We start from the raw sequence: 20319 nt of genomic DNA, 5'->3' as shown, positions 1-20319 counted from the left end.
GGCATTTTTTGCCAATCTTATTGTTTAGATCATTAAATAAGAACCTTTTGCAGTGCAACTGTTAAAATAATTCTTATTGATCACCCTTTTTAATACTGTTGTTCTAACATATATTATTGCACGCAAAGATTATGTACATATTTACGTCACCAGCAAATTTATGTAAGCTTGCGCAGCACTGAGATCAGGGTTTCAGAAAAAGCTCTGCCTCGCTTTCTGGGAAATACTAATCAGGGTGTGCAGAATGATTCACTATGAGGAAAATAGAATGAGGAAACAATGCTTTTTTTGTTCGCAGACATGTCTTTCATTTCTCATTATTCATGTTTTGTTACTCTCGTCCGTCTCATAGAATTCATTTCAGCACTCCTCAAAATCGTAGGCATTTAAAATAATTTCTAAATAGACTAGTACATAATATAAATACACCGAAATTTTCATCTTTTCTTTGACATTGTTTAGCTGTCAAACCTATATGGCCGGCGATCAGGACACATCCAGAGTGCCATCTAATAATCTTGTATAACACATTTTGTCCTGAAATTAACTAAATTGCACAGCAATTTAATGCACATTTGCTCATCCAATAATCCTATTATTCTGAGATTACAGTTCTGAGTGACCTTGTTTGATAGTCTTACTGGAAAGCCAGTACTTAGAAGAGGAGTGAGTCAGATTGTTTGATTCTGTGTATCACGTGTTTCATTCTGCGAAAAGGTCCAATTTATTCTCTCTCCAAGTTAATCAGCACCTGCGCTCATCATTTTAGTTTTTTTCTCTCCATGCCATGCATTTTACATGATTATACTCTTCTATAAATAATTCTTAGAATTATTCTCAGAAGTGGCTAATGACACAAATTTGATAAAGTGTTGGATAAAACAGTATGACATCAAGTAAATTTGATTGTCACTTTTATTATAAAATGAAAGGATCTTTCATCCATAAATACATACAAACTCCACATTGAGCGCATAGAAAAAAATATGTAAATCTTGATTAAAATAGTAAAAAAGAAAGAAAAAAAATTCACTGCATTACACTTTCAAGAAAAGAAACTATTCCAGTCAAGGCAGCGCAGTGACTAAGCTCGGGTGCTGAAGACCAAGCCACGTATGTGCTTCTTGTGAGTTTCAGACAAGCTGTGTGATCTCATTTCAAACCATTTTTTAAAAGGGTCATGTGACCTGTACAAAAGTTTAACGACATCATTTCAAGCCTGTGGTTTAACCTGTCACACTTTTAACAGTATGACATGAAGGTTGAGTCACAACTTGCTTCTCAATGAGTCAATTCTGGATCTGGTTTGACTCAGTCCCACTATCTGTCCATTTAGATAGACTTGCTGACCATCAAAAACTTGCTCCAGAAACAAGAGTCAACACTTCTTTTTTGACCCCAAACCTCTCGTTGGGGCTGTGCATTCCTTCAAAACATAAGCATCCAACCTCGTGATTGGCCGTGGTGTGCGATTCCATGGTGACCTCAGAGCTGGAAAGGGTAATCCTTAAGATATTGAAGTACCGGTCTGGGTAGAGGCAGGTGCTCCGTGCAAGTTGTGTTTTTGTTGATTACCAAGCGAGTGAGATGTTGCAAAGAAGGAAAGGCTTGAGGACGATGGATGGGCTTTTTGAGTTTTAGCAACATCGCACATTCCTTGGGTGTTAAGGAAGTAATGTGATCAGACTCCTCAGTCTTTTCCCCCTCCTCTTTGTTCCTGGAGCCCACGTAGTGCTGCAGGAGGCTGGGGACGTCAGGGAAAGACTGCAGGCGAGATCTGACCGGGGAACTGGAGTCCAGATGGAAATGTCCATGACTGTACTCGATCCGTACGTTCGTGGGCCCACGGCTGGTTTTAACAGACAGTGTCAACATATAGAGAGGGTGGCTGCTGTCCCGTATCAGGAAAGTACCCTCCGATGCCTCCTGTAAGACAGAGTGGGCCTCACTGGCAGAGATGGCACCCCAGTACCAACCTGGAAAATAGGAAGGGAATATTGAAATTAGTTATTACTGGAGACTTTTATGGATATAGAAATAATAATAGTTATTATTATTATCGAAATATGAATTGAAATATTATTAATATGAAATGGTTAACAGTTTGACTTGTGGTTAGTATTACAATTTAGTATTTTAATCATCATTAAAACTAGGCTATTTGATTGCTAGGATATTAACTATTTAACACTGTCCAGTATTAAGCGAAAAGTAAGCAACAGCACGCAGCGTTGGTTTCGTTTTGTTTGAAAAAAATGGCGGAAAGAAGTGAGAGAGGTTTGCTGAGGGAAATTATATAACGTTAAATTGAAGTATGAATTAATTCTATGAATGTATTTCTGAAGGGAACTGACGGTCATGAGAAATGTTTTGATGGTAATTTCTTGTCATCGTCACTCCGTGTAACAGTAGTGTTTATAAGCATAGCTGCTTTGTTTACAGAGGTTACCGTGGAAACAGCTTTATTTCTGCTGTTTCATAAGCGCCACCTACTGACAGGAAGTGGATTTACATTGTCGTTTTTTGTTTTTGAAACTCAGACCACATTTTTATGCTGTTGTAAACTTTAACTAGTTAATGAAACCTGAGCTAATGCGCATTCTATTAAAAATCGAAATTATTAATTGAGCTGATAAAATACCTATAATCATTTTGACTCATTCTGTTTCTTTAAAATGCTTTAAAGGCTCGAATATTAGGTTTATAATTTTATAAAACATCTTGGTCAGTACTTTAATTGAACAAGTAGTACATGTTAGTAGATAACATTATGTTGTAATGCATTACGGACGTCTGCTGTTGTTGAATTTATTTAAAAAATAAACAGATTTTGTAATCCCTGTCATTAAACAAAATGTGTGTCTGCAGGTGTGTAGGGGCCGTTAAGGATTTTGAATGTTAAAATAGGGGTCTCCAGGAAAAAAAGGTTGGGAACCACTGTCCTAGAAAATGGGTGCTTTTAGAGCCGTTTAAGCGTTTTTTTAAGCATGTCCAAATTCTCATTGCTGTATATACATATTTTGATAATTATGTTTTCAGAAAGGTCCATTTTGATAGCTAAAAAATGACCTTTCTAAAAGCAGTGTGTATGCACTGTATGTGTGTGTATATGTATATATATGTGTGTGTGTGTGTGTGTGTGTGTGTGTGTGTGTGTGTGTGTGTGTGTGTGTGTGTGTGTGTGTGTGTGTGTGTAAACTTGAGAGTAGACACATTGTGCATAATACTGGAAAAGGCACCAGTTTTACAGAATGACCCTTCAATAATTATTTATTATTTGTGGATTTATGAATGAATTCTACTTGCCAAAAATAATCATAATAACAGATGTAGGCTACTAATTAGATTTTATTTATTTATTTTTTGTCTTACCTGAGGCATCCAGATAGCAGAAATTTTCAGAGATAACTTTTAAATCTTTGCTAGGATCCCACGAGGTAACAGCCGAGTGAATGCGGCGAGGAGAAGAGAAAGTCACCACCGGAAACCTGACCGTCGGATCGGAGGTATCAGTCAAATGAGCTCTTGGGCTGGAAAACAATAATGATAAAACAAAACTATTTTAAGGACTTCAAAGTTTACAATCCTTTCAAAAAGAAGGCACATATTATTTTATTAATAATATTTGTTTATATACTGACTTATTACCATCTATTCAAATGTGCACAGTAATACACATTTTCAGAAATTGCTAATTAAGCTTTTTCATTTCGTTCAATTTAATGTTAATTCTGAGCCATGAGTTTCAACGGTTTCAATTCACAGAAGCATAATGAAAAATCATGTGAGAGACACAAATACTGTAAAAAAACAAAACAAAAAAACAATCCGTGTTACCGTAGCGGCTAGCCTATATATTATTAATGCCACATATTACTATTGTATATTACTATCAACAAAAATATATTAATTATTGCAGACAGCTTTAAATATCAGATGAATGATGAACCTGCCTGAAGTGTTTCACTATTTTTAATGCAATAAACAATGTATATGTACTATTTTACATATAATAAGATAATTGCTTAATAATTTAGGAGTCCATATGTCTTTCACAGGATGCTTAGCGCATCCTCACGAATGTGTTGTATTTAGTTAACGAACTATTAGATAGCAGGTTATCTATTTTGTTGTGATGTTTAAAGAAAGATGAGCCGCTAAAACTCACCCTTGAACGCAGAGAATCATTGTGAAGATGTCCGGTTAGATATCTGCCAGATTCCTTAAAGTTTCTTTGTTCCTGAGGTTTTACTCGGGCTGGCAAAATAATATGTTCTTTCTTGCGCGATGACAAACAGCTCAGTAATGATATCTGTCGAACTGGAAGGTTGTTGAAGAGGGTCGGGATTCTGTCATATAAGTGCGCGACTTGTCTACGGATTCGTTTAAACTACGCGAGTAGATCAGACGGACATGGTTGTCGAAAACGAGCGGCGTTTCTGTTCAGCTCGAGCCCTAAAACTGAGCAAGAAGCGGTACACTGCAGGGCTTGGCTTGTTCAGTTCGTCTGACTTCCCAGAACTGGCTTTCTCAGAATCCCCCCGTGTTTAGCGCCTCTGACGCCATCGGCAAGTACAGCTCTGTGAAACCCACATAATCAATCCCCTCTTCTTCCTCTTTCAAGCATACAGCAGTCTCGTGAGTAATGAAATAGCACTGGAACTATTCATTTGGGAGTTTTATTATGATGATGGTCGGTAATTGCTTCCTGATGTTTGTGATTGACGTTCGAGGATAAAACCGGCGTTTCTCCTGAAATCGCATGTCTTGCGTTCCAAGAACTTTCCAGGAAAACTGAGCGCCTGCCCTGGGTTAAGCCAATCAGGTTCCTCCCATTCGCTGAGGCCCCGCCCCCTCTAGCGGTCACCGAATTAACCATTTGTTTACTGCTGAAATGAGTTTCTGGAAAAAAAGACACACCCGCTTTGGATCTCGAGGAAGATAATTTCTTTTAAATGTGAAATTTAAACTTTTGATTAGGCCCGTGCATTAAAACATTGTGATATTTTGTCCATATGCATCTTAGCGATTGATATATTCTAGTATTTTTTTATTTACAGAACAACAGTATACAGAAATGTACTGAATATATACATTCATTAATCAAAAACTATAGTCATATAAATATTACAAGTCTTTTTTTTTATTGACAATCCAAACAAGTGATGTAGTCCTTGATCTGGAGAAAGTGAATGAAATTTGGCTTGGACCCTGACCATTTCTTCTTGTGTATGTATGTATGTCTGTCTGTGGAACTTCAATATTTATATTTTAGTAGCCACTTGATTCATTAGCGTTTCTAACGGAGAGTCTATTCTAAACGCTTATTTTTTACTGCCACCTAGAGGCTATCAGGTGTAAATTGCATTATTTTTCCCTCTGTGATTTTACATTTATAACATTCATAATTTGTGAATAGATCTTTATTTACCAAATAATAATTACCACCAAACACTCAGTGAAAGTTTTTATTTATTTATGCAACAATATGTTCATAAACAATGCAAGAGAGGGCTGCAGATTTCCATTTACTGTTAATTACAATGAATTTTTATTACGTATGATTATCTTGTGTATGACCTTTCACTCTCATCACTGACAGACAAAAAAAAAAAAAAAGGGAGGGGGGGGGGGGGGGGGGGTGGATGGGTAAATATAAATGATCCATGTCAACATAGTCCGGGGCAATCATCAATAACATACATGAAACAAATTAAAACATGTTTTTGTTTAGATATAGCTTTACCTTGTTTCTGCTAACCATGATGATTTTAAACATTTCACCAGCTGAACTAATCACTCAATTAGACAATCATATTTTCAATGCTGAACTTTTTTTGATATTTGACATACAAAAATATTTCATTTGGAATTGTTCTAATTACTAATAGAAGCTTATACACAAAGTATGTGTTTCACAGTAAATACTATGGGGCCATGTAAATCAAAGAATGGAGTTATGAGACATGTTTGTGTATTTTAAGAAAAAAATGAAGACACTCAACTGCAACTATAAAAACACATAAAAGGTTATCATCATATACCATTTTTCAATATTAATCCTTAAATGAATCTGAATCAAGTCTAAACCTGCATACATATCTGTTACTTAACTGTAACTTGACTGGTTCTCACGTAGCCAAGTATAGCATTTTGTCTGCATGTCACATTTGGCTCTGGTGAGTACGTGTATATATATGAGTGTGCCTTTTTCTATGAAATCGCTGTAGGTTCTTGTTCTTGTGACTATTTCAGTTTTTTTTTTTTTTTTTTTTTTTAAAGCTTCTTGGACAAAACTTCTTTTCTAGACTTTTAAAAAAACACTTTTAAAATACGAGCGATCTACCATCTTTCACAATAAACACTTTTAATATGCTTAAAATTTTGTTGAGTTGAGTGTGAATGCATGTACGAGATTATGTAACAAAAATATGCTCAGAAAATTTACTGAGATAAAATTAATTCCTGAGTTTTTCTCTTAAATATATGCACATTAACACACCAAATGAATACGCATCTGATAACACTGAGTAAATACAAGCCAAAGAAAGTAAGAAAGTTTTTAACAACAACTGAGCACAGAATCCCAATTTTTCCTTTACTATACCTGCAGGATGAACAAATTAGCCTGAAAACAGGTGGAAATAGGGAACTGTGGAAAATTTAGGGTACAACCGAAGTTCATTTATCTCTCACTTTCTGTCCTTCCTAGCGGTTGCCACCATTCTCTCCACCTCCCTTTATTAGACGTTTGTTTCCCCTCTTCCCAGCAGGGCCACGAGGTTTGGCGAATGCTTGCTTGTGGGCTTGCTGCTTAGGATGGACCTCATCATACAGATATTCCTCTGTCAGCTCCTCTCCACTATCTATCTCCAACTAAATGAACATAGACACATTTACAAGAACACACAGACAAAAAATCAGAATATATTGTCAGTGTAACTGTATATAAATTGTCTCTTATTTGTTAAAGGGATAGTTCACCCAAAAATGAAAATTCTATCATTGTTTACTCACCCTCAAGTTGTTCCAAACCTGTATGAGTTTCTTTGTTCTGCTGAACACAAAGGAAGATATTTGGAAGAATGTTTGTAACCAAACAGATCTCGGTCCCCATTGACTACCATAGTATATTTTTTTCCTACTATGGAAGTCAATGGGGACCGAGATCTGTTGATTACAAACATTCTTCCAAATATCTTCCTTTGTGTTCAGCAGAACAAAGAAACTCATACAGGTTTGGAACAACTTGAGGGTGAGTAAATGATGACAGAATTTTCATTTTTGGGTGAACTATCCCTTTAAAGTCAACATGAAAAGACATTCACAGTGCATTTTTGTCCATATTAGGGCTTTTCACACTTTGAAATGGTTAACCCTGGGTCATTCTAAATCTGGGTAAGAAAAGACTGAAACAGTCACTTCTTTACACCAATTGTTGTATTTTCTGTCACCATTTAACACCCCCAGGTGAATGGGTAGGAATTCAGGGGAATCCGCCAGGGAGAGGCTGTTGTGAGGAGCATCAGGTCCGAGAACCAGGTCCAGGTGGGCCAGAAAGTCGCAACCATCAAGACCTGCTCCTCATCCTCCCTGACCTTGCACAGTGTCTGTGCGAGCAGGTTTACTGGGGAAAACTGGTTTGCATAGATCTCAGGGCTAGCTGTGTGCCAGTGCATCCATGCAGAGGGTCCCCCTAGGGGTGTGCGATAATATCGTAATTGTTGTTTTAACGATGTGCGATTTGACATTTTTGAGTAGCCTATATCCTATCCCTCACACACACCCAGAGAGTGCATGCATACTCTACGTGATGTAGTCTTGTAGATTAGACAAGTGCAGGTGCGCATTTAGTCTTTATTTATATAATTTAGTAATAAATATCACAAGAGTGCAGTTTTTCTCCAAATATCAGCATGATAACAAATGTGACATTTATAAAAGTTTATCAATATCACATGATTTAGATACAATTATACAAGTTTAATAAACAAGAAGTTAATATTAAGTGACTTACATTTTAGACACCATATTGTCTGTTTTTTCTCTATTTCGCCAACGAAAATAGTTCAAAACAAAGTCACAAACGGCAATCAGCTTTTTGAACGAATCAGTTGACTAGGATAGATTCAGATAAGTCAAATGCTTCTTTCCTTGAATGAATCAGCCGTTTGAATGAATCGGTTGAATCTCAATGATTCGCTCATTAACAGTGACTTTCTGCCACCTACTGGCGGTTTCAATTTCACATTTAAAGTATCTTTTCTTGTTTTAAATCATTTTAAATATCAATATTCAATATTGCAAAGCTGAATTTTGTTGATACTGATTTCATTTGATTGGTAACAGCCCTATAGTGTTTTATTTTTATAACTGAATTTGTTTAAATTTATGAAATTGACACAAAAGATGATGCATGCATATAATTAGGTTTAAAAAATGGCTTTATAACGGTAAGAATGCCCATATTAGGTAAAAATCAATTGAAACATTGGAAAAAATCATTTCTGTCACTGCTGTGAACTGACCACCAAACAGAGTATGAAGAATATCAAAAACTTTAAGAGTCGGCTGTCCACGACAGTCCTAAACCTGCCAAAGTACCAACACAATAAACACACTCAGCAAATATTGTCTAATAATCGTTATCGAGAAAATCCCAGAAAATATCAAGATACATTTTTTTGTCAATATCGCACACCCCTAGGTCCCCCCAGTCAGGGAGTAAAACAGCTGGCAATAGGAAGGCTCTGGAGAGGCGAACAGGTCTACATGCATGTCTCCGAAACATCTACAAATCAGCTGAACCACCTGGGGGTAGTAAGAGCGGAGGAAGCGGCTTCTGGCAGTAGAAGTGCCTTCCAAGACTTTGAGACCTCCTCATACACCTTCGGGAAGAAAGGAACGGGGGTAGGACGATGCCGTGCAGCACGCCCCGACCCGAGAGACCAATTGTCCAACTGCATACGTTCGAGACAGTGTGGAGGGTTCCACTCAAGCCCGACACTCGCGGCGACCCAGTAAAGTAGTCAACTTAGTAGTCATCCCCAGTGGACTTAAGCCCGCTCTCTGATGCTTCTATTGACATCCGGTCCTCCACGAGAGCTCCAATGAGATGCGGGGTCCCCCATGAGAAGGACCCACAACCTCACCAGGAACCTCCACAACCTTCAATGTGTGTGAGGAGTGGGAGGCCCGTGGGGACTGGCCCGGCGGGAGAGCTCCCACTATAACCCTCAGATCACCCTGAGTATTAACCGAATTGGTCCTCTGCGGTGCAGAGAAACCAGACCGGGGAATAGCATAGGGCACTCCACCAATTTTCAAGGTATTGGAGTCTCAATCTCATCATCGCGATGGTCATGTTCAGTGGGAACATGAGTCATCAACAGACAATGCCTCAGCGTGCTTATGGCCCAGACACGTTAGGCAGTGATCGTGGCTGTCAGACAGGGCCAGGAAATGGCCGCAACATCACCTGTGCTTGCTCTTTTAGGGAAACTGCTCTTTTGTTTGTTGAGGCACCCAGGGGTGTGATCGCCGCACTTAACTGTACACATTTGCTCTTCCTGCGAAAACACACCACTGAATGCTCCATCTCTCCAACTCAGAACATCTCCTCTTTGTCAGCTCGAAGGCAGATTGGCAGAGCACTGAAGATCAACCGCTCGGCTCTGAAGCAAAAAGCTAAATGAGTGAGTTGCAGACGAGCTTATATACCCATAAGTCCAGGGGAGGGGCTTGCCATGCAAATCTCACTCACCAATGCTTATTGGCTAGTTTTCTTACCACTTGAAGTTGATTGGGCTCCCAAGTGAGATCCCACAACGTAAGCACAGAATCCCAATTTTTCCTTTACTATACCTGCAGGATGAACAAATTAGCCTGAAAACAGGTGGAAATAGGGAGCCGTGGAAAATTAGGGTACAACTGAAGTTCATTTATCTCTCCCTCTCACTTTCTGTCCATCCTAGCTGTTGCCACCATTCTCTCAACCTCCCTTTATTAGACGTTTGTTTCACCTCTTCCCAGCAGGGCCACAAGGTTTGGCGAAACTACCACTATAACCCTCAGATCACCCTGAGTATTAACCAAACTGGTCCTCTGAGGTGCAGAGAAACCAGACTGGGGAATAACATAGGGCACTCCACCATTTTCAAGGTATTGGAGTCTCGATCTCATCATCACGACGGTCAGTTTGTCAACGTAATGCCGAACGTGACTGACTGATATGGAACCATGTTCATGGTTCATTCATTCAACCATATTGTGCTGAAGCACAACCAAACAATGTTCTTCCGCAAAATGCATGCAGTTTTGTTTAACAACCACAACAGGGACAATAATTACAAAGTGTACCTTTCATTGCATGATTACTTTAAACAAAGTTTTGGGATTTTAAATCTGGGAGAAATCGGGAGAAAAACCAAAATGAACATGTGAGAAGTGTGATAGAGTGTGTTTACCTTTTTAGCCACTTCTAGGTGGAAGTCCCTCTCTACTCCTTCCAGAAGTCGACTCTTACAGCTGGAATACAGCATCCTTTCCTTGATACTGCAGCTGTATCCTGGCATGGAGTATATGAACACTATGGAGAGTGATAGAGGAAGACATGTGAAAAGATTTACATAACTGTAACACAAATTTATATAGATGAGATACTTATAAGGAATGGTGGACGGAGTGACTAACCCACAGACTCGAGGTAGTCTCCTTCATGTGAATGTTTGTAGAGAAAGAAGTGGTATCTGGGTGTATCCAGGGGGATCCGGCAGGGTAGATCACGGATGTCTGTCGGGCTGGTGTGCACTAGTTCAATCGTTTCCTTCTCTGTATCTAACTTCTAAATAGAAACCAAACATTTCTAGTCAGTTTGGTAAGAATGTATCTGGTAAGAACACACTGAAGTATAAATGTGTATGTCTGTGTCGTACTAGTTGAATGTAGTTAATGCGTCTCTCTGCGAGCTGCTGTAGAGCACGTTTGGCCTCGGCCTGTAACGGGAAGGCAAGGCCCTGTAGAGTCTGATGTTTGGGATCCACAGTGATCTCAGTTTTCACCTGAAGACACAAACACAGACACAACCAATTTTGTATTCCAGTACTGTAAATTATGACCTAAACAGTTCCTGTCAATCTATTAAAAACATTTTCCCAAACAATTCCTATGAGCTTAAAAAAAAAAAAAAAAAAAAATTATATATCTTAATTAGATATAATCTAATATATCTTAAGTAAAAAAACTTTTTTTGGCAGATTATATTCTTACTGCACATGTACTGTATGTTGCAAATCAAAAAGATGAAAAAGTCTTTGTGTTGTTAATATAATGATTCATTGAAGTATTTGAGGTTTGTCCTTTAATTAAAGTTGAAAGGACACTGTAATCAGCATACAATTTGCATACATACACAGTAATGTGTTTTACACAATACCCACAGTACTCACCTGTTTAACTCTGCTCTGCAACCATAAAGATTGAACATAGAATATATTAAACAACCAACTGAAGTAAAAAACAAATATAAGAAGAAATATAAAACAAAGAGCTGAAGTAATTCATGGATGTATACTATAATTATGTTGTTAGATGGATGTCTGCATTCTGCAGTCGTTTCTCACCTCTGTGATTCTGATCCGCTGTAGCTCCTGCTCGGCTGCAGTCAGGGGTGCTGGTGCAGAACGTGAAGTCACATGTCGCAGGTAGCCCTGAAAACAAACGTCCTCCTGGTGATGGGAAAAAAAAATACAAAAATTTACTCACAAATTGTATGTGTATTTATTTAGCCATTAGTATAATGTGGTTCATTATTAACTGATCAAAAATTAAATAAATGTCATTTAATTAATTGTAGATTAATTCCCAGACAACCTGAAGTAGTCATTTCAATATGTCAAAATTATAAATAGACTTCCTCCCATAAAACTTTGTTGTTGTTTGTTCAATATTTTACTCTATGTGTATGTAGAGTATATATTTAGTCCTCTCTGTGTGTTGACCATGACTGGTAAGCATTTCCAAGAACACTGCCAACAGCCACAGGTTGTCCAGTTTCTAAATTAAGGAACATGGTGGTCCACTCTGCAAACTTTTTCAACTGTAAATAATACAGCTTCAGGGTATTTGACTGACAGCTGAAGACACATGACAGGTTGACCATTTATCAGCAGATCCCTCATTATAACTTCATAACTATTCACATAGGCAAAATTGTTTGAACAAATTAATTGTGGTCCATATATAAAATTGGTGGAAGTGAAAATACTAATAACAATTTATCAAAAAGATAGATAAAGCTCCCTTTGTAAATATAGAGAGTATAGAGAAAACCATTTACCAATTGTACTACCAATATTATTATTTGTGATATTCCTAGTACCTCAACTGTGCCGAACATTTCATCTTTGACGTGTCCACCGCCAAACTCTTTCTTAACTGTGGCACGAGTGGCAGCATACAGCATCTTTTGTCTGACCTGTAGCAAAAGCAAATGCTCACTTTATGAAATAAATAAACAGTAACAAAATAAATACTCACAGCTCTAACCACAATGAAGCGAACCCTATTACAATGAATTCGATTTTTACATTTTCTAAAAAATAAATAAATAAAAAATTCTTGCAAATCTATGCTTCTAAGAGTGTTTTAAATATATTTATGCAGTTGCTAGCGTTTTGTGGATGCTACATTCTTATAAGAAAAGGTTCTGTATAGAACATTTAAGGGTTCCTTCCAGGCGTTTCATATATATATATAACCTTTTAAGGGTTCCCATCATTTTATGGATTTAGTTTTAATTCACTTAGTTTTAATTTGTTTTTATTTGTATGGGAAAAAACGTTAAAATTTAGTCCTGGGGCCTCATTTATAAAACGTGCGTATGCACAGATTTGATCATAGAGTGTGCGTACGCTTAAATCCACGCTGGTTTAAAAAACAGTCAGTCTTTGACGTGAAAATATAGCGCCACGTCAGGTTCTAAGCAGCCGTACGCACTTTTTCTTTGTGGCAGAGTCAGAGTACTGCAGGTATTTGGAAATCTAAGCGCGAATAATAATAATAATAAAACCCTGTTAACATAATGACACAGAATCAAAGTATTTATACTGTGGCTTCACACTTGCAAATTGTGTTTCACATCTGGATGAGAGGCATACGCACGGTTTTGTGTGGGCATGTTCGTTTTTTATGTGTAGGCTATGTTTGTTTTCTCTGAATCACACGTACACACATTTAAGAAAGGATCTTAGCTCAATGTACAGTTTCTAAGCAACATTTTATAAATGAGGCCCAAGAACCCTAGGGTTCTATAACACCATTGAACATTTTTTTTTAAGAGTGGGGGTGTTCTAATTGGTAATAGAAGTTTGCATAAAAGCCAAGGTCCAAAGAAAGATTGTTTTGATTTCGATGTTTCGATTGTTCTATCTAAAAATAATAGGCTAAATGTGCTCCAACGGTTCTTCTATATATATATATATATATATATAGAACCTTTACTTATTTAAATGCATGTTTCTATATGAACAGCTGCATAAGCTGTTCCAGCTAATCAGGTCAAGCTTTACATCTTCATGTCCGGATGTTAAAACCTACAGGAGACTGGTCTGGTGACCAGGAGATGAAGAGCCACTCATAGCCTTGAGCGTTCTTAGAGTCCAACCGGTATAAAATGTAGCAGGGCTCGAGAGGGTCCAGCAGGGGGAGCAGGAAGTGGTCATAGTCTTTGTCCCAGGTCTGGCGTGGCTCTCTATATGCCCCCAGCACCAGCTGCTCTGAAACACACATAAAAAAAGCTTTCTCATTACAAACCTGGTGCAACCAACATTGCACACAACAATTCCAAAAACCTGTTGCGTAATGCGTAATTTGATGTTGCATCAAATAGATCAATCTAAATGTGTTTACAAGGCTAGCCTTGGGTAATGGCCTACTGCTGATAACAAATAAGGGAAAATATTATCCATTATCTACATCCTGCTATAAAAAGAGCATGACACACCTTGTATCTTACACCCAATATAGCACATGATGCTTAGTTCACCTAGAGACACACACACGATAATACACATCAGTTTAATCTTCAGTTATATAGCCTGGTGTATTAAACAATCCAGTACTGGGAAATGTCTAATATCACAATCTATTCTTGTCAATAAATGAACTGATAATCATATCATATTTAATGAACTGAACCATATTTAGTTTATCTTTGTTTACACTTTGTTTTTGATCAAATTGGTCAATGGTATAACGGTGACTTAGACACTGCTGGTGTTTTATAATATAATATAATATAATAAAAATGACTTGAAAAAATGATATGAAATAGTTCCACCGAGAATGATACCAATCAGATGTGATTTTTAAGAGCCTTTCACTATGAAAACAGTTCTTAGAAGCAATTCATCCCCATTTGAAAATAAGTTGTCATATTTAAGAGACTTTTGGCTTTATAAATTCTCTGTTACGTACAGTGTTCTGTATAATGCAGACCATTGTAACACTTGTAAGATATAAGGTTTTCAAACAAGACTCTAATAAGAGTCCACTGGTAACCATTTCTAATATAACAAATGATTAGATCTTTCTATAATTTCCTATTTTCTCGTGACTGCATTCACCCATCAGCCAGTTAAGCAACACAAAAATGCATGGCCATTGCCCACATGAAAAACAGGACAGCATGTATCACTTAATGTTACAGATGTCACACATGATCCTACTGTTTCTCCATTGTCTCAGTTTACAAACTTTACACTGATCACATCACACTCAAGCAAACGAAATTTGCTTCCTGAAGAGTGTGACCAGAACACCCTCTGTACTGAAGCACTGGTAGGCTTCATCTTTTCTAATGGGTCCTCTTTATGATTCATTGAGAATAGTGCACTGCGCCGGTGCACGTCCTCCAGAGCCCCACCCTCTGCTTTCAGGCGTCAACACTCAGATTAACAGCTATGGTTCTCAGTACGCATCGCTTATCACATCAATAATCTACTTACTAGTACATCTGTTCACTTCCCTCCCTGCTGTCCTCAGATTTTCTTTGTACACAGACGTAAAAATGCTGTTTTTGTTTAAAACGTAATGATTATATTTAAATTTTAAATGTGGAATAAAAGTATATTTTACTTATATTTTAGTATTTTTTTATTATAAAAATATGATAACATTTTCCTGGACATAAAACATATACAGTCAGTCATGTTATGTTAACAGATGACAGTTCACTCCAAAATCAGAAGACAAAAATATAATCTTATATTTGACAATATATAGATATATATATAGAGAGATAGATAGATAGATATAGAACATAAGATACTAAAAACATTTAAATAGTTTTAAGTACTTTAGTTTAGGGTCTGATTCTCACTATTAACTCTTTCCTCGTCATTGACAGAAATTTCTGTGTCATTTGCACTCGTCTAACCTGTTATAGCAAGAATGTTGTTTCATTCAGTCTTATACAGCAGTCCAAACAACAGCTTTGTCAATAGTGGATTAAAGCATCTAAAGGTCGGGCAGAGTGAGTGAAAGATTTTGCATCTAACTGAAATAAACCATTAATGAGCACAACGTCAAAACAGCTAGTGCGTCAATAACCACATCTAATGCAAACATCATCCACCCACATACATGTCTAGTCCGAATGACCTTGGAGGGGGATTTCCTGATGGTCTTTTGCAGCAGCTGCTATTCTGAGGTTGCACACATTCCAGCTATTAGCACAGACACATACTTTCCATCAGCCTTTTACTCACCCCTTATAAACACACGGACCGAAAGCTGTTTGCACACACATATGTGCCAATTTGAAAAGATAAACATCTGTCTACCTCCTTGAGTTCTGCCATACAAATACATTCATTCCAAAGAATATCACACATAAACACAATCCGGCTGAGTGTCTGAACCGTATGTCGGCACACTGCCAAGAAAGCCATGGCTTCATGTTTTTCTATCACCATGAACACTGACTAGCATCTGACCATGTGGTCTGATCTACCCACCAATAAGGGTTGGGATACACATGTGACTTGGTCACCAGAAAGATCCCAAACTGTGTTGACCTGTTTTATGTTTCCTGAAATATCATCTCTGTGAGACTCAAAGGCAGCCTGTGAACCCAAAACAACCCGATCTATTCAGATCCAGACGTCTTCATACATCCCAGGCGTCAAACAGACAGTAGAAGAGCCATATAGCAACAACCAGCCTAAATTCTATGCACCTGTGACAGCCATTAGATGTCGGAATGGCTGGAGCTGTCTAATGTGGCCACACAGTCTACCTGATTAGAAATCTTATCTCATTTCACCGTCTAGGTTAACTATGGACCTGATATAGTCTGGCTATGAGTAACCAACTTCTAGACAAAATAACCTTGAATTTGGTTACATGTCGTTTTTGCCAAAATAACTTGCAAGATGTATGATATTCCATCATGTAAGCAAAGTAAACAGTGATTACTAGGTGTTTGGGTTCATTTCTTCACTCATTTCATACTTTTGTTATCCTACTGATGACTAGTCTATTCTTGGTCTATGGTTAGACGTCTATAAAATGTTCACTGATAGCCCAAATTTTGCCTCGAACGTCTGGGCTGTGTTTGGGCGGCTATTAGACGTCATTTAAACGCAAAATTGCTTGCTGGGTAGCAAGCAACCATCATCTTTCCTGGACAAAACTGTCCTGCATTATTGAATTGTTTCATTTAAAATGTTAGGTTACTATCACTAAAAGTTTGAAGCTAATGTAAACTTAGCTTCTAGAAATTTGCACTCTTCTAAAGTTTGGGGTCAGTAAGATTTTTTTATGTTTTTGCAAGAAGTCTCTTCTGTTCACCAATGCTGCATTTATTTGATCAAAAATACAGTAAAAATAGTAATATTGTGAAATATGGTAACATAAGGTTTCATTTGTTAACATTAGTTGACTTTAGTTAACATGAACTAAAAATGAACAAAACTTCTGGAGCATTTATTAATCTTAGTTCATATTAATTTCAACATTTAGATCCAAAGTTCTATCTGTTAACATTAGTTAATGCACTGTGAACTAATAGGAACATGAATATGAACATTTTTATTAACTAACATTAAGAAAGGTTCATGAATGGCATAACAAAACATTGTTATTGTTAGTTTATGTTATTTAATGCGTTAACAGATGCGACCTTATTGTAAAGTGTTACCAGAAATATTATTACAATTTAAAATAATTGTTATATATTTTTTATATATTTTAAAAACTAGCCTAATTTATTCCTGTGGTGGCAAGGCTGAATTTTGTTAGCAGCTATTATCTCCAGTCTTTAGTGTCACATGATCCTTCAGAAATCATTCTAAAATGCTGACTTGCTGCTCAAGAAATGTGTATTATTATTATTATTATTATTATTAATGTTGAAAACAGTGCTGCTTAGTATATTTGAGGAAATCGTGATAGTTTTTTTTCTTTTTTTTCAGGATTTCTTCATGAATAGAACGTTAGTATTTATTTGAAATAGATGTAACATTATAATGTCTTTACAGTCACTTTTGATCAGTTGAATGTATAAATAATAAAGGTGACCTCAAACTTTTGAACGGAGTAGCCTACTGCAGTCAAAACTGTTTTGTTTTATTCGCTCGGAGCTATGTGTGAGTAGGCCTACGTGCATCAACACGTCATGTCAGGTAATGGCAGAGTGACTTCACTCAAATTTGATAGTGTTTTGCCCTTTCCTTCCAAGCAACTGGATCTTGTCATCTGATAATGACTAGTGAGCTAACATTTCAACAGTAGCCTACCTGACACTCGGCCTCGTACGCAAACGCACGCTCACACACACAAGCGCTTTTATTGCAACAGAGAACCGTTTATCGTTCCATGACCTCTGCACAGTTAATCCCTCAAGAACCATTCAGTGTCCACGTCAAATGACGCGTCATCCGGCCTACTATCAACATGTGAATGCAGAATCAACATACATTGTGAAATGTGTTTTGGTCCTTTTCCTCATGTCAGCTGATACCTAGGCGGTACAAATACAATAAAAACCTCACCTAAAAACAACAAATGATTAATAAATATTACATTCAAATAGTAAAATCACCCATTTATGATAAATACTTTAAACTCCAAGTCAGTGGATAGGCTACATCAGTAAATATCAGTAAAGTTGCCAATTTTTTGGCAGAAGCCTAAAGTCATAATTTTAGTTTACCATTAATTAATTTAATGGTCCAAGCATATTTCTATTTTAACAGCCTAATTGTTGCTGAAGTACAGATTTTAGTTGAATCATAGGCTACATGGGAAAATACTGTTACATATACACAGTTTTGATAGATGACCCACATAGATGATAGAGATTTTAATCCTCCTGTATGGCTCTTGAACATTTAGGAAGTGAAAATTAAGGCCATTAAATGAGAGAATATTGATCTTCCACTAACAAAAGGTATTAAAAAGTACAATGGTACAACCACGATTTTTGAACTATAGGTACCATGGCCATACTAGAAATATTTAATGTAGGCTATTTGTTGAAGTAAACCTTAGACTAGGCTACTATGTAAAAGCCATGGTGCATTATATGGTGGTAATCATTCAGAACCACAGTATTACCCTCTGACACCCTCATGTACCATGATACAATACCGTGTTAGTGTGTTAACAGAATAGGAATACTGAAAGTTTTATCTCACTGATTGCTAATATTTTCTAGGCCTCATTAAGATTAAGATGGTTAAGATTCATTAACAGTTGATTTACAAGCAGGTAGGACTCTTTTAAATCGATCATTTAAAATAGTGAACTTGATTTACTGGTCAACAAGTGCGCACAAGCATTACTGCTGGATTTTTGTTTTGTTCGACTCCTCACCTTCACCTTTCTGATTCATTAAATTCCCTTTGAACTGAGTGAACCCCTGAGACGTCCTTCTCACTCACCGTCTCTGATCAACACCTGGATGAGGCGGCCGGTTCCACTTCGTGCCCGGGACAGGAACTCCCTCAGCTCCTCTGTAACCACCAGAACCAGAAACATGGCGGGTCAGTGTGGTGCCCTAATTCCTACCCGCCAAGGATCCTTCTGAAGTTGGATGAAGCTGGACGCACAGGTCGGGTCACCTGGAAGATCTTTTTTTTTTTTTTACAAGCTATCTTCAAGCGATGGTCAGTGCCAGATTTGTGCGTTAACCTATCAGAAACTAAACGATATACAAGCAGCAGTAAGAGTATATGTTTGGTGTTTGAGAGACTGTCTGCTATCCAAGCGAGAGGGCATGTGAGAGCAGTAAATGAGTGAGAGAAGGCTCCTGTAACTAGGACAGGATCGTGTGTGCTTGCAGAAGGAACCCGATCCCTCTTGCCCCAAATTTAGCAGGCACACTGTCTGGCCTCGGGTAACAGCCTGACCATCCCCCAGCACAGCCCCGGGGCCAGTTGTTTAAATCCTCTGATTTGGATTTGAAAATAATGTATTAAGGATCAATTCAATCACCAAAACCACAACTAGACTCATTTCAAATCTCGTAGCACCCTCTATTGGACAGGTAAGGAACTGCATAACTGAATGAGTTACTTTGTTGTGACGTCATTGGTCAGCATCTTCGCACCATAACGACAATTTCACACACTCATTCATGGAGAGACTTTGTTTCTAATATTTATTAGGTTAACTAGGTTAACTCTAACTTCTCAACGAGGCAAAATAATTTTTTGTGTGTGTTAATAGACGGCATGATGTTGTAAAGTGCTCTAAAGTCGTCTTTTATTCAGCGAGATTACAAACTAATATGCTGACGTAACTCCTTGCCACTGTTGCTTTGGCTTGCTCAGTTGGGGATATTTTGGGGATATTTAATTTTATCAATCAATAAATTCCACTAGAAACAAACCTTGTTGTATTATTTTAATTTAATACTGTGAAGCTGCTTTGATACAATCTGTATTGTGAAAAGCGCTATACAAATATACTTGACTTGACGTAATTCGTAAATTTGACTCAATAACAACTCTCTTTCAGGTATCCCCGCATGTAGCAAGTTATCTAACGTTATACGATGTACCGGCTTCACATTATTAATATCGTATCGATACATTTTCCTTTTAAAACTGATAAACATTTTCAACACTATACTTAATTATATTACCTTGGCATTAAATTACAAACAAAACCTAGTTAACACTGCGAGGGTGTTTATAATACAAAGGCTGAGGGAAAAACTATAAATCTTATATTTCAAATTAAATATTGTGCTTTTCAATAACATGGCCAAATCATCGTCTTGCAAGATTAAAGTTCATGTTATGTATCCTAAAT

The 20319-nt window shown here is 37.3% G+C and overlaps 2 protein-coding genes across 4 annotated transcripts; both read right to left on the bottom strand.

The window, feature by feature from the left end:
- Window positions 1–897: 897 nt before the first annotated feature.
- cisha (cytokine inducible SH2-containing protein a) lies at window positions 898–4855 on the bottom strand. The gene is made up of 3 exons (XM_084425257.1): window positions 4169–4855; window positions 3373–3530; window positions 898–1976 (listed from the first exon to the last, which is right to left on the bottom strand). Exons 1-3 carry the CDS (start codon window positions 4186–4188, stop codon window positions 1486–1488), a joined length of 669 nt encoding a protein of 222 aa, XP_084281383.1. The 5' UTR covers window positions 4189–4855; the 3' UTR covers window positions 898–1485.
- Window positions 4856–5458: 603 nt separating this feature from the next.
- Window positions 5459–19316, bottom strand: twf2 (twinfilin actin binding protein 2). 3 transcript variants are annotated; one of them, XM_084425045.1, is made up of 8 exons: window positions 18945–19316; window positions 13597–13775; window positions 12380–12475; window positions 11622–11726; window positions 10935–11060; window positions 10693–10843; window positions 10467–10588; window positions 5459–6876 (listed from the first exon to the last, which is right to left on the bottom strand). In XM_084425045.1, exons 1-8 carry the CDS (start codon window positions 19039–19041, stop codon window positions 6709–6711), a joined length of 1044 nt encoding a protein of 347 aa, XP_084281171.1. In that variant the 5' UTR covers window positions 19042–19316; the 3' UTR covers window positions 5459–6708. The 3 variants fall into 3 exon arrangements, with proteins under 3 accessions (XP_084281171.1, XP_084281173.1, XP_084281172.1); XM_084425047.1 differs by lacking the exon at window positions 18945–19316 and adding an exon at window positions 16017–16182; XM_084425046.1 differs by lacking the exon at window positions 18945–19316 and adding an exon at window positions 15768–15981.
- Window positions 19317–20319: the final 1003 nt, after the last annotated feature.

Source organism: Rutilus rutilus (assembly GCF_951802725.1).
Source record: "Rutilus rutilus genome assembly, chromosome: 12".
NCBI classification, from domain to species: Eukaryota; Metazoa; Chordata; class Actinopteri; order Cypriniformes; family Leuciscidae; genus Rutilus; species Rutilus rutilus.
This window is presented reverse-complemented; position numbering and strand designations above follow the sequence as displayed.

Coding starts and splice junctions, on each gene's coding strand:
- twf2 (XM_084425046.1), bottom strand. CDS start 15,870: ATGTATTTGTATGGCAGAACTCAAGGAGGTAGACAGATGTTTATCTTT. Junction 12,476..13,596: donor GGTCACCAGACCAGTCTCCT/GTAGGTTTTAAC, acceptor CTTTTGCTACAG/GTCAGACAAAAGATGCTGTA. Junction 10,844..10,934: donor GCATTAACTACATTCAACTA/GTACGACACAGA, acceptor GTTTCTATTTAG/AAGTTAGATACAGAGAAGGA.
- cisha (XM_084425257.1), bottom strand. CDS start 4,188: ATGATTCTCTGCGTTCAAGG. Junction 3,531..4,168: donor ATGATTCTCTGCGTTCAAGG/GTGAGTTTTAGC, acceptor ATTGTTTTCCAG/CCCAAGAGCTCATTTGACTG. Junction 1,977..3,372: donor CTGCTATCTGGATGCCTCAG/GTAAGACAAAAA, acceptor CCTATTTTCCAG/GTTGGTACTGGGGTGCCATC.